Source organism: Fundulus heteroclitus, chromosome 5 (genome assembly GCF_011125445.2).
Source record: "Fundulus heteroclitus isolate FHET01 chromosome 5, MU-UCD_Fhet_4.1, whole genome shotgun sequence".
In the NCBI taxonomy this organism is placed as follows: Eukaryota; Metazoa; Chordata; class Actinopteri; order Cyprinodontiformes; family Fundulidae; genus Fundulus; species Fundulus heteroclitus.
Genome location: NC_046365.1, coordinates 4,158,244 through 4,177,880, shown reverse-complemented (window position 1 = coordinate 4,177,880; position 19,637 = coordinate 4,158,244). Strand labels below are relative to the sequence as shown.

Genomic DNA, 19,637 nt, shown 5'->3' with positions numbered 1-19,637 from the left:
CTGATGCAAGCATGAAGCGACAGTGGGAAGAAAAACCACCCATTAACGGGAAAAAAAACCTCCGGCAGAACCGGGCTCAGTATGAACGGTCATCTGCCTCGACCGACTGGGGTTACAGAAGACAGAACAGAGACACAACAAGAGAAACAAAAAAGCACAGAAGCACACATTGATCCAGTAATCTGTCCTACATTAGATGGTAGTAGCAGGTGATCCGTCTTCTCTGGATGATGTCACAGTTAACAGAACGCCAGACCAGGTGTACCTACTATGAAGAGAAAAGAGAGAGAACAGAAAGTTAAAGCAGAAATGACAACACATAATGCATAATTGAAGAACAGTAGAACTCAATATAGTGAGAAAATTAGATCCTGATATACTCCAGTAACCTAAGCCTATAGCAGTAAAACTATAAAGGTAGCTGAGAGTAACATGAGTCACTAGTTATAATTTTTGTCAAAAAGAAAAGTTTTAAGCCTAGTCTTAAAAGTAGACAGGGTGTCTGCCTCACGGACCAAAACTGGGAGTTGGTTCCACAGAAGAGGAGCCTGATAGCTAAAGGATCTGCCTCCCATTCTACTTTTAGAGACTCTAGGAACCACCAGCAGACCTGCAGTCTGAGAGCGAAGTGCTCTGTTCGGAACATACGGGGTAATCAGAGCTCTGATATATGATGGAGCTTGATTATTAAGGGCTTTATACGTTAGAAGAAGAATTTTAAATTCTATTCTTGATTTAACAGGAAGCCAATGAAGGGAAGCTAAAATTGGAGAAATATGATCCCTCTTGTTGATTTTCATCAGAACTCTTGCTGCAGCATTTTGGATCAGCTGAAGGCTTTGAACTGCATTTTGTGGACTTCCTGATAGTAAAGAATTACAATAGTCCAGCCTTGAAGTAACAAATGCATGGACCAGTTTTTCAGCATCACTCCTGGACAGAATGTTTCTAATTTTGGCGATATTCCGGAGGTGAAAAAAGGAAACTCTGGAAACCTGTTTAATATGGGATTTAAATGACATGTCTTGGTCAAAAATAACACCAAGATTTTTTACTTTATTACCAGAGGCCAGATTAATGCCACCCAGATTAAGTGATTGGTTAAGAAGTTTATTTTTTGAGGACTCTGGCCCAAAGATTAAAACTTCGGTCTTGTCAGAATTTAGATGCAGGAAATTTAAAGTCATCCAGCTTTTGATGTCATCAAGACATGACTGCAGTCGAAGTAATTGATTGGATTCATCAGGATTTATGGATAAATATAGCTGAGTATCATCAGCATAACAGTGGAAATTAATCCCATGCTGTCTGATAATTTTGCCTATCGGAAGCATATATATAGTAAAGAGAATTGGTCCAAGGACTGAACCCTGTGGTACTCCACAAGTGACCCTAGAGTTTGAGGAAGATTTATTATTAACATGAACAAACTGGAATCTGTCTGACAGATAAGATTTAAACCAGCCTAATGCTTTCCCCTTAATCCCTACAGTATGTTCAAGTCTTTGTAGGAGAATATTGTGATCAACTGTATCAAACGCAGCACTGAGATCTAACAGGACAAGTATAGACACAAGTCCATTATCTGAGGCCATGAGAATATCATTAGTGACCTTCACCAGAGCTGTTTCAGTGCTATGATGAGCTCTGAAGCCTGACTGAAACTCCTCAAGTAGGTCATTACTTTGTAAATGTTCACAAAGTTGATTAGCAACTACTTTCTCAAGAATTTTAGATAAGAAAAGAAGATTAGATATAGGTCTGTAATTTACTAACTCATCTTGATCAAGAGAAGGTTTCTTAAGTAAAGGTTTAATAACAGCTACTTTCAAAACCTGTGGTACATATCCATTTACTAAGGATAGATTAATCATGTCTAAAATAGTGCCACTGATCAAAGGGAATATGTCCTTAAACAACTTGGTTGGGATTGGGTCTAACATACAGGTAGAAGGTTTAGATGAAGCTAAAATTTTAGATAGCTCAGAAAGCTCTACTGCTTCTAAACAGTTCAAACACTGCACAGATTCTAAAGATTCCTCCAATGCTGCCTCACTTACTGAGGACGAGGTAATCATGTTTGGGAGGATGCCAATTATTTTATTTTTAATGGCATCAATTTTATTTATGAAGAATCCCATAAAATCATTACTATGGAAAGCATAGAACCGAATAAAAATAAAGAGATTAAAAAACAAACTAAATCTGGCTGAGGGAAAGCCATGAGCTAATTGGCAGTAATAATTCTAGTTCATTTATTTGTCTTGGCCATGTTACATGATATAGAGCACGAGCATCAAGCATCAGATAAATAACAAAATGTAACAGCCGATGTACTAGGGCTGGACAATATAGAAAAAAAAGCATATCAATGAAATAGAAATTATATTGATCAGTATAGATAATTATCAAAACATTCTAAGCATATATTCTAAGTGCAGCTCTGGCAATTTTATGTTGTTGCTTAACGACCTATTTTTAGAAACAGAACAAACAAACACTGAATTGAAACTAAACCTTTTATTCAAACAACTTTTTACCAAAAACTGCAAGTTTTTAAGAAAGAAAATAAAACGTGTGCTCTCTGAACTCCTGGAAGGGGGCGGAGCTTGGTGACGGAGCAATACCTGGGAGAATGAATCATTTTGGTCAACTAGAAAGTTTTTCACATTAATTATCATTATCTCATTTGTAATTTTAACAGAGGTGGGCGTGGTGGGGGTGGGGTGTAAACTGTCTAGAGCCACTGTAAGCCATCCAGCTGTATTGAGTTTCAAGTACAGTTTAACCTGAGTCTGCTCTTATCTCCTATAGCATAATTTTCCTTTCTCCATTCTCCTTGTCCTCTCTGATAAAGGTCTAAAACAATGTACAGGCAGGCATTTTGAAAATGGGATTAAAGTAATAGAAACACTTCTATTCCAGCTAAAATGACAGCTTTTCATCATGATGCTTTGTTGCTGTTGCCTTTGTTCCGTTGTTTGTCAGGTTTAACATGATAGCTGCACTCTGGGTGTTCTTGGTACGCTCTGTTGTCCTTTTAGAAATTACACGGCAGGTTTTCTCTCTCCTTTCAGAGTGACTAGTCTTGACCCATAAATGAGAGAAGAGTGATTTAGTTACAGTTCTAGTCTACTGTACATAAAAACTCATTGTGGGCATGCACATGTTTTTTAATATTGGCCTTTTATTTTAATGTGAATTAAGTCTGCAGCACACAGCTTCAACTACCTTTCAAAAACAAGGCATTTTTAACCATTTTAAGCAACTTCATAATCCAAGATAATCCCTTCAATCTAGAGTTTATTCAGTGTCACCACTTTGGGAGGGCCTGGAAGAAGACACAAACTGTCCCTCTGTTAAAGGTTAGTCTGTAAGGATGTTCAGGAACAACCCAGGAACCTTCAAGGTTTAAGTCTCCCAAGAACTGGAACATCAAGGACACACTGTCCGCTGTTAACCCTCCTTTAAAATGCTGGCAATTTAAAGGTGCTGACAAACAAGAAGCCTCTGCCTCTAAAACGATGCCTTTGAGTTCATCTGGAATACGCAGCTTCCCAGGCTAAATGTCTTTTGGTGAGAAGTCAGGTGAGAAAGCAGAACTTTGCAAACATACATAAAATAAAACCTTGCTTTTGTTTATTTTAAAGGAATTTAATGCAAAAGACCAGCAAATATATAACATAATTTAGGTCTGCAGATTGTTAGCACTGTTACCTTACAGCAGTAAGGTCCTGAGTTTGATTCCTTTGCATGGAGTTTGCATTTCTCCCCATACATTTCTCCGTTCACAGTCTACGAATATACATATAATGTTAGTTGGCCACTCTAAATTACCATTAGGGTGTCCAACCTTCCAGTGTACACAGCATCCACCCGTTGACCACATCATTCCACACCTTGTATGCATCATTTCCTTCCATTTCACAGTGGCAGGTGAGGTGAAGGATTAATTAAATATAATTCTTATATAATTAGCAGTATGGTGTGGGGTCTAATCATTTTCTGCACATGATTTTTAAACTAGCATTGTAACCCTCTTGGATTGTGTCTGACACTGAACTGCCGGGTCATTGCAACGGAAAATAGGCTTACATCGAAGGCAACCGGACTTTCTCAGGAAAACTGAGCCCAAGTCCGGTTGCCTCCCATTTCAGCCTGTTTGCCATCACCTTACATTTCATCATATAATCTGAGTTAAATGCTGACCCAGAACAGAAGGATGGTCCTGTACATCTCCAGAGGTATGCTAACGATATCTCGACTTTCCTAAAATTCACAAAGTGATCAAAACTGCTTGCTTGACCCTGAAAGCTGCAGACACCAAACCCAACTGTTTCTGTTCAGATGCTTTCGGCTCTATGTGTGCACAAGAGAACACTCCGGTTTCCCTTTAGGTAACCAATGACACCGACGTAAAAGCAAACAAAACGTTTACTGATTGTGTTGCAGGAACATCGTTCCTAATAAACTGCTCTCATTTCTGTGCAGTAGAGTTGCTTTAACATATGATAACCCCCTGCTGCTTTCAGGCACGCAATTCTTTCAACCTTCTGTGCAATAAAACGTTTGATTTACCACATTTCTATTTCACGTTCAGATTGTGCTGTTTTGTTGTTTATGCTTTTGTTCTTCCTTTGAAGACTCTTAACCTGATAGCTATGCTCAGGATGTTCTTTCATTCTGCTCCATAATCACAGAAATTATAAAGGCCATGCGGTGACGTGGGAAGGTAAATCGTCTCGTCTTACCTGGATTACAGTCTCCTTTCGGCTGGACAAGATGTGACCTATAAAAATGAGAAAAGACAGTTTCAGGCAGAAGTATTAGTTTCCTCCCCGAGCCTCTTTGGCTATCCTCTGAAATTAGCTGAGAGTTTTACAGCAGCATTGAGAGCTGAGGGAGTGTCCTTTGTTCCGGAGGACAATAGATGTTCCCTGATTCTTTGCCGTGAATTCTGCTTCCAGCACATATAAGCAGCATGCCACACAGTCTCAGAGTCAGAGAATACAGTTGGTGTCAAGATGAAGGTACTTGTGCTTTTCGCTTTTGCCGTGCTGGGCAGCGCTCTGGTCGGAGCAAAAACTCTGACCAAGTGTGAGATGAAGCAGCTGATGGGGGAAGTGTTCAACTCCCTGCCAGACAGCATGAAGCAGTCGGGCCTGAGTGGAGACCGCTTCGTGGCCAAAGGTCGGTACCCAGTTTTTCCTTCCATGAGAAACACATTAGATAAATAATCGCTCTTTAGTACACAAGGAGAAATCAACGCTTCCAAACTGAAAACTTTTTAGATTTTAGACATTTTGTGTTGCAAACATTCAGTTTCGTGTTCAGTACTTTCAGGAGCCTTTGGAAGACGCTGTGGTTAAATCATGTTTCTGAAGGATGTGCTGGTCACAGGAGGTGACCTGCTGAGGCAGGCAGGACTTTAGTCTGAAGGAAACAACATGCAGCCAATCACACGCAAAGACAGAGCAGGGTCGTATCGCTGTGTGAGCGTAGTGGTGCTGGGTGGGTACAGAACATAAATTCTAGTCCATCTGGAAAAACTGAGGCAAATATGACCAGCATCTGACTGTATTTCACTGTTCCATGGACCTGCAGACCTGAGACATTAACTCACCACACACAAACACCTGGTTCTGGTTCTGGATTCAGCAATTCATGTAAATGGCTGAATAAAATAGTGGCTGTGATTTATGCAATGAATAAATGTCTGAAAAGGTTTTTAATAAAACGAACCATCACACTAATCATTAGTAATTATAATTGAAAAATTATGCTAGAAAACGTTGAGTGACCCTAATTGTAGAGAAACTTAGGAAAGTTAACATTGGGTCCTCTGTTAGAGCTGAGCCAAATCTTTAAAAACATCACAGTCAGAGACCTTGATCAGAACAACTTGAAATATTCAGAAATAAATGGACTAAATTTATAGAGCGCTTTTCTAGTCATACTGACGAGTCAAAGCGCTTTTATAGCCACATTCATCCAATCACACTCATACAGCTATTTAAAGACTGTGTGTGTTTGGTTGTAGAGGTACGAATGCTGCGGCATGCCTTCATAACCACACAGTCACCTAAAGGAGGCTGCAGAGAAGTTAAAAACTGTATATGAATCAATGCTGAGTGAAAAGAACTCGGTCAGAGACTTATTGGTGATTTCATTTTCCACTCAGTGGTCTGTCATGTGGAGCAGCTTTCAGGCTTCAACACCAGCACCGTGACTGAGCTGAGGCGTGAGAAGGGACAGGGGTCAAGTGAGAGTGGATCTGAATCCGGATCGGAATCTGCCGAGGGGAGCCGCTCCAAAGGCAAACATCAGTCTGGCAAGAAACAGGGGGGACGAAGCAACGAGGACGATCAAGACATGAATCTTTATGGTCTTTTCCAACTTGCTGAAGGCCTGGTGTGCAGCAGCGAGAACAACACCTTACCCAACCTGTGTGGCATCAGTTGCAACAGTAAGCATGGTTTTAAGTTGCTAATTGTTTAAGTATTAGTGCAACATCTGCATGGTATGAGGAGTGTTGCAGTTTCAGGCCAGGCTTTTTCTATCAACTTAAAGCAGAAAATACTGTTTTTGCTTTTTTTTTTATTAGAACTGATTGATGACGACATATCTGATGACATCAACTGCCTGGTGAAACTCCTCACTGAGATTGTGTAAGTCTTTATTTCACTTTTAGCTTGGTAGCATAGAGGGACACCAGGTTCCTGATGGTAAACTTGGATATCAGTTACTATTCTCAAGTCTCTGGATCTTTTCTGATCTGCCTCCTTTACAAATTTCTTCAGTTTTTTTTCTCTTTAGTGCCACACTTAAATGTTTCAGGTCATGAAACAAAATTCAATGTTGGAAAAAGATAACCTGAGTAAAAAGAAAATGCAAAAAAACTCAATGAAAATAATGAGTTCATTTACTGAAGGAACAAAGCTATCCAAACCAATTAAGTCTATGAGGAAAAAGTAAATGTCCCCTTAAGCTCACAACCAGATGTGCCACATTGGGCGGCTTCAGATGTCTGCAGAACGATTTTAATTCACCCACACAGGAGCATTTTCAAACAACACTTGCTGCTTTAAGGTCGTGCCACCGCATCTGAACTGGATTTAAGTTTAGACTTTGACTAGGCCACTCTAAAACCATAACGTTGTCTTGTTTTTTGAGCCATTCCATGCTGGACCTGCTGATTTACTTTGGATCATTGTACTATAGCATTAGTAAAGTTGACCTTGAACTCAAGGTCACAAACTGATGATTCTCCTTCAGGATTTTCTGGTAGAGAGCAAAATTCATGGGTCCATGACATCATCCAGGTCAGGAAGAAGTAAAGTAGCCCCAGTACCATGACCATGTTTGTCACTTTAAAGTTGTTTCTTTTAAATGTTATATTTCATACACAATATTTCATTTCAGAACACAAAGACATTTAAAAATGTGTCTTTTCTCAGAAGTCTTGGTTATGACCAATATTTTTAGTCCACTGCGTGATGGACCTTTGTGATCATTTTAGCCAGCAGTGGTTTCGGCTTTAAAATCTCCTGTCAATGCCCTTTTGCCCAGTCTCTTTCTTATCATTAACACAGACCTTAACTCGTGCACAGGAAACTTACTCAGATTTACTCAAATTGTAGAATTTAGTTTAGATAACCGAATGTTATCAGTTTCTCTGTCATTTTTATTTAATTTGAGTACATTTCACTCAGACAAATTTACTGTGTGGAGGCGACAAACAAACAGAAGAAATCTGTTGGGGGGGGGGGGGGGGGCAAACAATTTCTCAGCATTTTATCTTGCTTCAATATAAAAAGGCAAAGAAAAACTGTTATTTGGAGACAAGCATACATATATACATGTATATTTTTTACTTTCTCAAACAGCAAAAATGGCTTCACGTCGGAGCACTCAAAGGGGGTGTGGAAAGCGTAAGTTCCATTTTACAAACATTTTCTTCCTTGTTTTACTGTTTTTTTTAGATTTTCAAATGATATCTTTTTCCGTCAGTGTACGCCATTGTTAACAATATGTGGTTACAGAGAATGACGCATATCCCTTCTGTTTGTTTGCAGTATCAAGAAACTCATAGACGACAAGTGCAAGAATGTTGACCAGTACTTCAGCGATTGCTGAAAAAATGTGTCAGCTTATTTCTTTAAATCTCAATAAAATGATCTGTGTTCTTTCATCACACTGTTCAGATAACTAAATAACTAAATAAACATATGAAGCATGTGACGTGTGTTGTGTTCAGAATGAGAAAATTAATGTTTCTGATCACTTTTGCAAAGTGGGAACCAGGACATAGGGGGAATGTGGACAAGATACAACATTACTTCTAGATAGATGGGTGAAAGCATGAGTTCACCTATAAAAAAGTGGATTTTAATAGATAGGAAAAATATATTTTTCTGGCTAATTAGGACTAGTCTAATAGTCAGCCTGTTTGAAATCCTTTATTGCTGATCTCACACTACAAAATGTAGGAACACTCCAGCTTTAATTTAAATATAATGGGCATATGAGGTGTGGAGGACCTTTGGTTGTAACCATTCTGAGAAATGACTCCATTTGCATTGCTGTCCTCCATTAGCAGGACAACACTTACTCTTACACCACTAGGACACAGAGAGAGAGATCCTCCCACTGATTGACTCTTCTCTTTTTGCTAACCCACTGACATGGTGGCCCGTTTCTGTGTTTATTTGACCATAGGATTAGGATTATTATCCAGCCAAAAGACCCAGTAACAGCCATTTTTCAGTTTTCTGGTGAGGATCACAAGGTTTCAGTTTTAGCGTTTGTCACTAGTCTTTGACGCATGGTATTTGTGGAAGAAAAACACAGCATCACACACCCTGTTTGGTCTTTGTTTTTTTCCACACCCACCTGGAGTGTTTTAAGTTGTTTAATAATTGAATAAATAACTCTCTGTCTGTTAGGTATTTTCCGGTGAATATCCGCTCTAGAGCTGATATCAGGACAATAGTTGAAAGGGATTATACGAGCACTGGTGATCGTTTAACAGCAAACTCTGCACACACATAGAATAAATGAGTCACAACTTCTCTTCAAGTTTAATAATTTATTAACAGAAATAAATGAACATCCAGAGAACATCACCATATAAAGCTGTGTATCTGAATTAACGCTATATTTCAACCAACAACTCCTCTCTACTAGGCTAGTGAAGCTTAACTAAACTACTAAGTAAAATTAAGGTAAAAGGAAGCTAAGGAACTACGTACACACAAAAGAAACAAAAAGACGGTGGTTGAAAACCATCATCAGAATGATTCAGTGAATCCTGATTCACTGCAGATCCAAGTCAAAGAACCAAAGTTCTTCTTAAAGAACGTGGTCTTAGCTTGGCCTAGTAGCAGGAGAGCAGGCCGCTCCGCGCCGTCTCGACTCAGCTTTCCTGCAACAGAGGAGAAAGGCTACAAGCAGACCGTTTCCAGGGCGGTCGGCTGTTAAGTTCCGATTTTGGTTTCACAGAAAGCAGACTTTACTTAGCCTGGCTGGCACTGCACATGTTCCTGGGGGTTAAACCCATTCGGACCCAGGTGGCTGTCTCCCTGATGTGAACCAGTCGTCAGGAGGGCTCACAGGCAAAGAGGAAGATGTGAGAAAGGCAGCTTAGCTTTGGTGCTGGCACCCCCCTGCAGTGATGGGCAGTCCCCTGGTGGCCTGTAAAAGTCTCACATTTCAGTAGCTTTAAACTTTAGTCTGAATTTTCCTCATGGCTTGATTGCACAACACTAAAAACCTCTATATAGTCTCATTGACCGAAGCTCACAGTTCCAGTTAAAGTCTCCACATTTCACTAAACTTCCCATCTTCGTGTTTGTGACGGCGGGACTCAAAAAAAAAAAAACCTTGTTCCTGGTATTCTTCTCAAAGAACATATCCTAGCTTGTTCTGGAGATGTGGGGGCCTCCAGATGTTGTTTTGTGCTGCAATTCTTCAACAGCGAGCCATTGTCATTTTTGTAACCACCCTTAATGTGCTGCTGAATGTGCAAGGTGACAACACAAATGGATCCTCATTTATCTTACTGGCTATTGGCAAAAAGAAATGCTTCTATGCATCGTGTCTTTTATACCCCAGGCACATTTGGAGTAACAGATTACCAGATGAAAGTGTTGCGTATGGGGTGTGTCACCTTCGAACTGTCCATGTATGAATGCTCCAGGGACGACACGCTGTTGACACAGACTTACTTGAACAAAGGAGGATTTTATTTCAACCAGACAAGAATCAAAAAGTACAGAAGTGAACACGAGCTGGAGGGATCCAATCCCATTCTAGAGGGAATCCCTCTTTTTACAGGGTTACAGACAGTGATAGGTATTTATTTCAGACACACAAGTACATAATAAATGACAGTATATGTCCATGTAACATAAATTACATGGACAGCACACACAGTTTCCCATATCCCCCAACATATGGCTCTAAGTTTAAGTACAGTCTTTTCTACAAGCACACTCTTTCCATATTTGGCTTTCCTTTAGCCTGTAGCTTCTGCTGTCTTTAAGCACATTCACACATTCAGAACTTGCCTTTCTGGATCCCTTTCAGCCCAAAGCTCAGGCTTAGCAATATACTGCCATCCCCTTCCAGCCCATTTAAAGTTGTCAAAAACTTCTAAATAGAGTTTGGAATAGAGATTGTTAATTTGATTATGGCATGAACAGTAAATATAAATGTAGATATTATGTCTGCAAATAGTGAGATGAAACACATCTGGGGTCTGACAGCTAGATGGTGCTAAAATGCCTCAAATACTACCACTTTGGAGGTTGTGAATTATACATTGACACACATTAGTGGTACATATAAGCCACATTGGCTGTGTGATGGTTTGACGTCTACAAGACATTATTATAAGATAGTTTTCCTGAACTGCATTGATCCATGATTTATCCTCTCATCCTCTTAGCCTGTATTGAGGTTCTTGGACAATCCGACTGATTGCACAGCATACGGTCCCTCTCTAGGACTACTCTAATGCACATGCTTTCATCAGTCCCATTTGATAAGACCTTTGGAACCTTTCAGACTGGACAATAACTTCTAGTTTGCATCCTCAAAAACAAACAAAAACTGCTTGTATTACAAAAATGATATATGCCTAAAAAACATAAATACAATAAAACCAGTTTGCCATAAAAAAAATTTAAGATGGGTATTGTTCATTTTCAGCAACCAAGGCAGTGAAGGACTTAAAATAATTATTAGCTCTTCTTTTGTATACAATTTAAGCCACATGTTTCTTCCAAATTTTGGATAATCCCACTGCTTGGCTCCAATAATCTCACAGCAAACATTCACAATACTGATGAAACAGTTTTTCACCTTCACCTGAAACCTGTTGACCAGCAAAGTTAAATGCTTTCAATAAAATATTGGTTTAAAAAGGAGCACAAATAAAATTGCAGACTGAAAAGTTGGCTATCATCCACAAAAATATCCTCTGTTGACCCTATGTGAAAATCAGATTTGTTTGGGGAGAAATTGTCCATGGACCTAACATCCAGAATGCAGTCTTCCCTAAAAGTGTGTTTGGTTCCGGTTCTGTTTCTTGTTAGTTGTCTTTTGGTAGAAGAAGCAGGATCTCCTTAACTCCAGTGGATGAAGGTCTGTTTTCTTTCATAGATGTTAGGTACTTCGTGTTAAATTTACTGCTGAGGACAACTTTGAGCTGGTAGCTAATGCAGCAAAATACACTTTAGGCTGTATCTGTTTCCTCTTTGTGCTTGATGGCTGGATGGTTTGTTAAATCTTTACAGTGCTGACAAAGACAGAAAAAAATATGTGTTCTAAACTTTCTTATTTGGAATATTTTGTTTCTGAATAGAAAACAGGTCTGGTATTGAGAGCACATTTGCTTGGACAGCAAGCTGAATTTGTGCTCAAAGTGATTGATCACCCAATGAAAAGCCTGTGGAAGTAACCTTTACTGATATGTAGCATTCAGCAGCGTGTTTATCAAATGTCCAGAAAACTTGAATTAACGGTGATGTCAAAAAAGCATCTGTGTGACAGCTTGGCAGCCAGGCTCCAAAAATCTCATCTAAGAGACAATTAAACTCAAATTCTCATTAAAGGTTTAAACACACTCACAAAAGGCATGCATGTTATTTTATATTTTAAACTACTTATAACTTCAAGGACAGGCGTCCAGATTTAAGAACACAGTAGATAGATGTTAGATGGATTTAAAAAATAACTTTATTGTCCCAATGGGGATATTTTCTCAGTCAGTGGAATGCATGGCATAGACTTATGAGAAAAACAAAACAACAGACACACCAGGAAGTAATCAGTAGACACATAGTCTCCAGTATGAAAGCATGGTGGTGGTAGCATCATGCTGAGGATCTGTTCCACTGCCAGTGGTACTGGTGCATTGCACATAGTGGATAAAGTAACGGTGGAAGAAGATGACTACATTTAAAGTTTTCAACTCTATACTGTGTGCCTGGTTTAGGTAATCCTTTGAGCAGGGTGGAGTATGTTTGTGATACTGTGCCTCTGTATTTTAGCTTGTTTTGTGTTACATAATCAATGACACATGGTATTGTTCAGGATTTATTTGCCCGTGGTGAAACTTAATAAGTAAGAGGATTTTATCCCAAGTGTTTTTAGTTAAGCACTGTTATGTGTGGTCTGATCAGAAAAAGGATTATTTTTGCTCCGTTCTCCCCAGATTTTATTTTCCACCCAAAAAAGGAAGATCACTGCAGAGATTTTTATGTGTTTATTCCTTAAATAACTGTGAGTGCTGTGAATAAAACTTTAATCCTTCAGTATCAGAGTACAGAAAATTAAACACTTAGAGATTCCCTACCCTCACATGTAGAAGATCAAGCAGCTTGATACCTTGTGGGTCAACCTTACTTCCTCGTCTCCAACTACATCTGTCCGTTGTTTTCTTGTGTCGGTAAAGCAACACATTTTTCTGACAATTATATTATGTTACTCTAAATATTATACATTTGATATCGAACATTTAGTGCCAACTTAAATAGCTGTAAAACTAAAATCTGGAGGCAAAGGAAGTACCTACTCTTCAGAACACTGGTGTCTGATTGCACGTGCTGATTGTATTTTCCAGACCATCGGCTTATAAACCGGTTGTAGTTGTAAAGTCTCTTGTAACATTGGAGTTAAGTCCATATTACACACACTGCCTGTTATGCTTGAGCTCAGGGCACAGCATGGCCTCCAGATCCTCAATCTTTATGGATTCTATGTCCTTGGAGCTGGACAGGCTGGCAGCTCGGGTGATTTTGGTGAGCGTTTCCTCAAATGGCGGAGGGAGATAAACCATGACGAAGACGCCGTCTGAGCCGTCAGAGCTGGTGCTGGTGTGACGCTCGGCGTTCCTGGTTAGGGAGGCAAGAAACTCTGCGTTGGCATCTGCAGCCTGCATATCCAGGGCGATTATGTTTGCCAGTGTAAGTTTACGGCGGGAACAACGCTGATAGACCAGACCAACCAGGAGGATCAGCAGGAAGACGGAGAAGACAGGGACACAAATGTACAACGCCAACTCTGAGCTTCTGTCCTCCTCTAAGCCCACCGCAGGCCAGTCAGTGCTCTGAAGATCAGCAAAAAAAAAATTAAAGTTTTAAAAACTGATTTTGGAAACACTCAAGTGAATACATGCAAACTAACACGTGCACACAAGCATTATTAAACAGAATCTCTGCAAAATGGTGTTTTACTCAAATCCTCGTAGCAGAGAATGTTAGTGGACACGAGAAGAGACACAGTTTTATTCTTCAGCTTAAAGCTTGCATGAGTCATTTTATCTATAAGGATAAAATTAAACAGGGAGAAGTGACCAAAATCATAAATTAAGAAGCTTTGCAAACTGTTACATCTGTACAATATTAAACAGAACAAGGTTATTTTTTAAAATCAAAGAAAAAGAAGAAGTTCAAGTGAATCTACCATGCTTTTGCTATAACTGTACAAATTGTCATTCATTCAGTCTTTTATTTTGAGGATGGTTTCACCTCTTTATGCCCTCTCTCTACATTCTATAATGTGATCTGCAGTATTCATACATGGAAGTTGGATAATTTGATCCCTTTTCTGTTCCAGCACGACCCTTCATCAAGGCACAAAGCAAACAAGCTAAAGACATTGGACGGGTTTGGTGGGAAAGAACGTGACTTGTCTCAGTCTGACGGAGTGCCCTCTGGGATGACTTGGAGCAGAAAGCTGGGGGTCAGGCCTTCTGCTTCAGTGTAAGCTGCTGAACTCACAACTGCACTTTTGAAATATATAAACTCTCCCTTAAACCTTGAAGTATTCCTTTTAGGGGTTTAAATTGACGTGAAAACGATCTATACACTCAATAGAATCTGTGAAGAGGGCCAAAAATTAGGGTGATGCCATAGAGCCTCATTCAACTCAGAAAACAGCAGATTTTTTTTTATATCCCACAGGTATAGAAATGTTCAATTTGGGTTTAATTAGCTAAAATCAGCTCAAATGGGGGTTCCATCTGCCAACCTGTTAGACTTTCTCTGCTCTAAGGGTTATTTGACTTTCCTACAAACTCACCGCTCTAAGAGAAATGTTCCTCCTAACAGAGAGAACCTTGAACTCTCCCTATGCAGAAACCAAAGTCAGTGAAGAATGTTTCAGTCTAAATTCTGCACTTTTAATGCTTTTTTAACATATGGTAACCGTCATCCAAATAGTGTATCTCTTATGGAATCCCATTGTGGTTTGTGAGCCATACAACTTACATCAAAACCCATTATGGGTTCTATGTAGACACTTTGTAGGCTGTTTGTTTGTAGGCTGTCTCAGAAGTCCCTAACGCCATGTTGTTTCATTGTCAGTGCCATGACCCTAGTGAAGCCCTGCTGTGTGGAGTCAGATTCAGTTGTATGCACAGAAATACACACAGTACATTTGTTGCACTGAAACTGAAGGCTACCGGGGATTTGCCTTCGGCTGGGGAGAACGGTTGGATTTAGTCTTGATCTAATGCTGGATCAGCACACATAATAAAAGCTGAATCTGGCCGATCCTCCAACCACCAGCTGGGACAGAACGACGTGCCGTGTTGCTGTTTACATCAGTGTCCCTAAATCCCCTTTCCTTCCAGTAATCACTCACACTGTGTGGATGACCCAGCACTCTGCTAGTCCTCTGCAGGAGTAATTCTCAACCCTGCAGAGAATCTCCCAACAGAGAGCTGCTGAACATTTCAGATTTGATCAAAAACTCAAAAAGAAAACTAAAATTAGAGAATGGCATTTACCAGTGACAGTTCTACCTTGTTGGATTCTTTGTTTTATAGTCACTAGTCAGAGGAAATCAGGTCACATCAACAACCAACTAGGAAAATGATCTGTTTAGATTAAAAAAAATAATAATCACAAAAAGATCTTAATTATCCATTTGTTGGCTTCGGCCACTTATCCTTGAAGGGTCGTGGGGGGGGGGGGGGGGGGGGTAACTGGTCATTGTGGGGTGAAATAGAGATGTATTAAGTGAAATCTCAAAGTATGTTATTACATCCAATCTTTTTTTCCTTTTATTTTGGTAAGACTATAAAATGTGTGCCAACAACATAAAAATGACTATGATTGCATATATTTTAGTACAATCAATAAATCAGTTAAAAGGAATAGATCATTACATTGTAATACAATCTGCAGCATCATTTATATATTTGGAAACACTTTTGCAACATTGTTCCTCCTGCCCAGTTAGATGTTTTTAAATATTTTAAATTTCCTTTTCAAGTCAGCTACTGGGGTTTTCTGTAAACTCCAGGGGCTGACTTTATGGGACCCAGCTGTATCCCTTTGACACAAAAAAATGTGTTTAAAGATTGCCTCATAATTTTATGTATCAACATATTCTTTTACATTTGTTAGGAATCAGACTATGAACTTTACTCCTCGCCACACAAAGCAAGTATTTGTGTTGTTTCAGAATTTTTTGGCCCTAAAATGATTTTTTTTTGTGATCAAAGAAAAAAAGAAAATACGACCTGAAAATTTTGAAAGGTGGAAACAACAACGCTCAAAAAAATACCAATCAATGTGCAACAGTTATGAATTTTAAAAAAAGCATTTTGGATGGAAGTCAATAGCACACGTATACAGAAAGGACACAGATTAGACTTCTTAATTTTAGCTATGAGACAGTTCTAAAGAAAAATAAATCATGAAAAATATAATTTCCCCCCAAAACTCACAACCTGGCAGATCAACACGGTCACCAATGCAAAAACAAATCCATAACCCTGGACCCAGTAAGGTTTATTACAATCTTAATAAAAAGTAAAACACTGTGTTTTTGGCAAAAAAAAAAAAAAAAAAAAAAATAGACAACTGTGAGCTGATAGAAAAACAGATGGGAATTGATCCTATCTGCTAGACTTCATGAGTGGGTTTGCTCCTGCCTGTTTTTAGTGCAATCTGCTTTGTGAATCCAGTGCCGATGTAAAGCAAATAGAGACGGCAGAACTGTTGCAGAAATTGAAGACATTGTACTGCTTTGTGAATTCTCCACTAAATATTTAATAACTGCCAGGATAGATGTTCAACTTTGCATCCTACATCTATTACCAGCCCATATCGAGTACACAAATCAGAAGGAACATGTATTTCTGTCTCTTCTGGAGAAACCTTTATCAGTGTAAGATAAAATTGTAGTGGAGAGATAAAAGCCATAAATATATTAATCCAGTTGAAGTGGAACTCCACACACCTCCTGCTCCTGTGTTGGAAGCGGTCCTGTCACCCAGTCATCCAGCCCGTCGCCTGCTGGTCCAAATCTCATCCAGCTGCTGTCCAGCAGCATCCGCATGATAGTTGAATGGACGGATGGAGACAGGCTGTGTGTAGCAGCGGTGGATGGCGATCAGCCACTGGGTCTTGTGTTTTGGACAAAAACAATCTGAAGTTGAGTGGAATGAGAGGTTGCTCTGGGTTCTGGATGAGACTAGTGTGCTTCTGTCCAGCTGTGTGCAGCAGGCTGTGGTGGGAGGGACCAGGGGTTAAGCAGCTGCTCACATGTTTACACATGCAGCAGTGCAACCGGCCAGTGATGGGATTAACTTTGTTGCATCTGCCCTTCAGCACAGTAACTGTTTGAGGTGCGTGCGTGGAGAGCTTGGTGAGAGAAAAGGGCGTGGATTGTCTTAAACCTCAGTCACATGGAAGACACGATAGTAAAATGACATAACAGTAGTCTGCAGTGAGGGTCTTTGGGGGAGTAAAGTCGGTCACAAAAAGCAGTGTGTTATAATGACTATTTGGTTTAAAGTTGTAGTAAATCAGAAGTTTCACTTTGGATTAAGTTAAATTAGAATAGATTCATAATCAATGAGCTAAAATTATTATTATTTTTAAATTGTTCATTTTTTAAATTTTTTATCAAATTAATGTGTTTAGAAAACAGACATCAGAGGAAGTATAGCTATAGTATGAGCTGACCTATATGATTTTACTTTTCCATTGCACTTTTATTTAAATCAGATAAAACCCATTGAGATCAAGACCTCTTTGACAAGGGTGATCTGCCCTAGAAAGGCAGCAGCACATGTTGCTGTGGACAAAAATAAACAGACAAAACAAACATTAAAAACACTAAACGTAAAGCATTTGACAATTTAAATGCATGAGGTTAAATTACAGTAACAGCATGAAAGTGTTCACCTTGCCTGTAAGATGAATTCTCGCAGTATTTGTGCGCTCACAAACACACAAGAATCCATCTTGTACCGCTCCGGCTTCACCCGACTGTGTCTGAACCAAAAAGGGTTCGGGCCAATCACGCACATTTATATGCTGCTATCACATCTGTTTTGTAAGAATCCACAATTTTATTTTTGAAAGAAGAACAGCAAGAAGTGCCTCGACTAGCTTACCTTCTTGTGGTTTCTCATGGCGCCTGCTGCTTACATTCGATACCGTGATTGGCTAAAACCAAGATTTGGTAGGCGGGCACTAGGAGTCGCTTCACCCAATCAGCTCAGAGAGATCTGCAGAACGTAGAGTGCTATGCATTTTCAATCTGGCTGGTCAGGTTCTAAATATGTTATCATCTAAGATTTAATGCACAAGCACTGTTCAAAGGATCAAAGGTTGTCGGTTTTTTAAGATGGAAAGATAAAGTTTCAGTGGTACAAGTTCTAACAGTTTCAGTTCAGATTGGATTCTTAGAACTGTCCAAATGATGCCACCACTTAAAGTCAAAGAAATTACAGGGTGCAGAGTTGCAGTGATGGACGATTACATGAGTCCTCTTAAATAGTTGCTGTACCTTCAGTGAGCCATCATCTACACAGGTTGTCCGGTTAAATGTGATGGACCTACATTAATGAGCATCTGACCAGAAGGAACATTATATAGAGAATTTATAAAACTGCAGACAGATAAATTGTTTTTATTTATTTATTTATTCTCATAAATTGCTGTATGAGAATAAAGGTGAAGTGAATGAGGAGTGATTTAAGTAGCAGGAAACAGTTTATGAAAATGGGTGATTATTAATCACACTTTTACATTGGTTGTAGTTAGACTATTTTCTCCCCCACTTCTGTTTTGTTTGTTTGTTTATTTGGTGGTTGGTTTGCTCATGTTTTTGTGTTTGATTGCTTGTGTTCTTTATTAATAACTTAAAATAAAATACAGCTAGTAGACAGCAAACAAAAACTTGTTTCAACATCTTATGAGCTCGAGCATACATGAAGAGAATGTATAACTCAGTAAGCGGTAAGATGGTGTGAAACAAACTCTGCATTGAATTAAAGGCCAGCTGTCAAAGCATGAGACAGTTTAGAAAAAAGGCTCAAACTGGTTTTCTCAAAAAGATCTGAGATGGAAGAAGAACCGTAAACACCAACAAGGACTATTAGCCACCCAACATGGTTGTATACTTATACAATTGTTGTGGCTGGTTTTGCTATGGGTAATAGCAAAAAAAAAGTGTCTGAATGTAGATGTGTGTAAGCACATGTAATTGTGTATATGACTCTGAAGTAGTATGGACTCAAATTCAAAGTAGGTATGATTATATATATATATATATATATATATATATATATATATATATATATATATATATATATATATATATATATATGTCATTGCAATAATTTAATTTGACTTTGGTTCAAGTTTGTAAACTCAGCAAAGATTTTTCTTTGTAAGTATGCACATATGAATGTCCTGAGGGCAGTTTCACAAAACCAAGATAGAGGATTAAGCCGGGATTTTCCATATATCCGGGCTTAATTAAGGCTTGACTTGGTTTCACAAAACCAGTAGCTCATAAGTTACTATGGTAATTTATTGTGTGCAGCTAGCCTGCTCCAGACCAGGCTAACAGCCAGGCTTAGTGCCTCATCTGTTCTGTCAGTGGTCACACTGATCAGAAACCAATGAGTTTTGTCAGTGACATTTCTTATCTGTATATTTTGGTATTTTTTTATTAGCATGCATTAAAATACAACCGATACATATTGGTATTCAGTCAAGTACTAGAATTATTTTAAAATTGTGATGGTAGTCTATACCATTCTTAACTTTATAATGAACTATGTGGCCATTACTGTTCAATTTTGTTTTTGAAGACTAATGTTATTT

The 19,637-nt window shown here is 39.0% G+C and overlaps 1 protein-coding gene and 1 long non-coding RNA gene across 2 annotated transcripts in view; one reads left to right on the top strand and one right to left on the bottom strand.

Annotated features, from left to right (window-relative positions):
* LOC118563088 overlaps nt 1-19,637 on the bottom strand; it is a 28,719-nt gene that overhangs the window by 6,365 nt on the left and 2,717 nt on the right. The window lies entirely within an intron of this gene.
* LOC105931204 (alpha-lactalbumin-like) lies at nt 4,985-8,238 on the top strand. The gene is made up of 5 exons (XM_012869786.3): nt 4,985-5,190; nt 6,182-6,466; nt 6,605-6,668; nt 7,887-7,931; nt 8,076-8,238. The coding sequence occupies exons 1-5, from the start codon at nt 5,025-5,027 to the stop codon at nt 8,134-8,136; spliced, it is 621 nt and encodes a 206-aa protein (XP_012725240.2). The 5' UTR covers nt 4,985-5,024; the 3' UTR covers nt 8,137-8,238.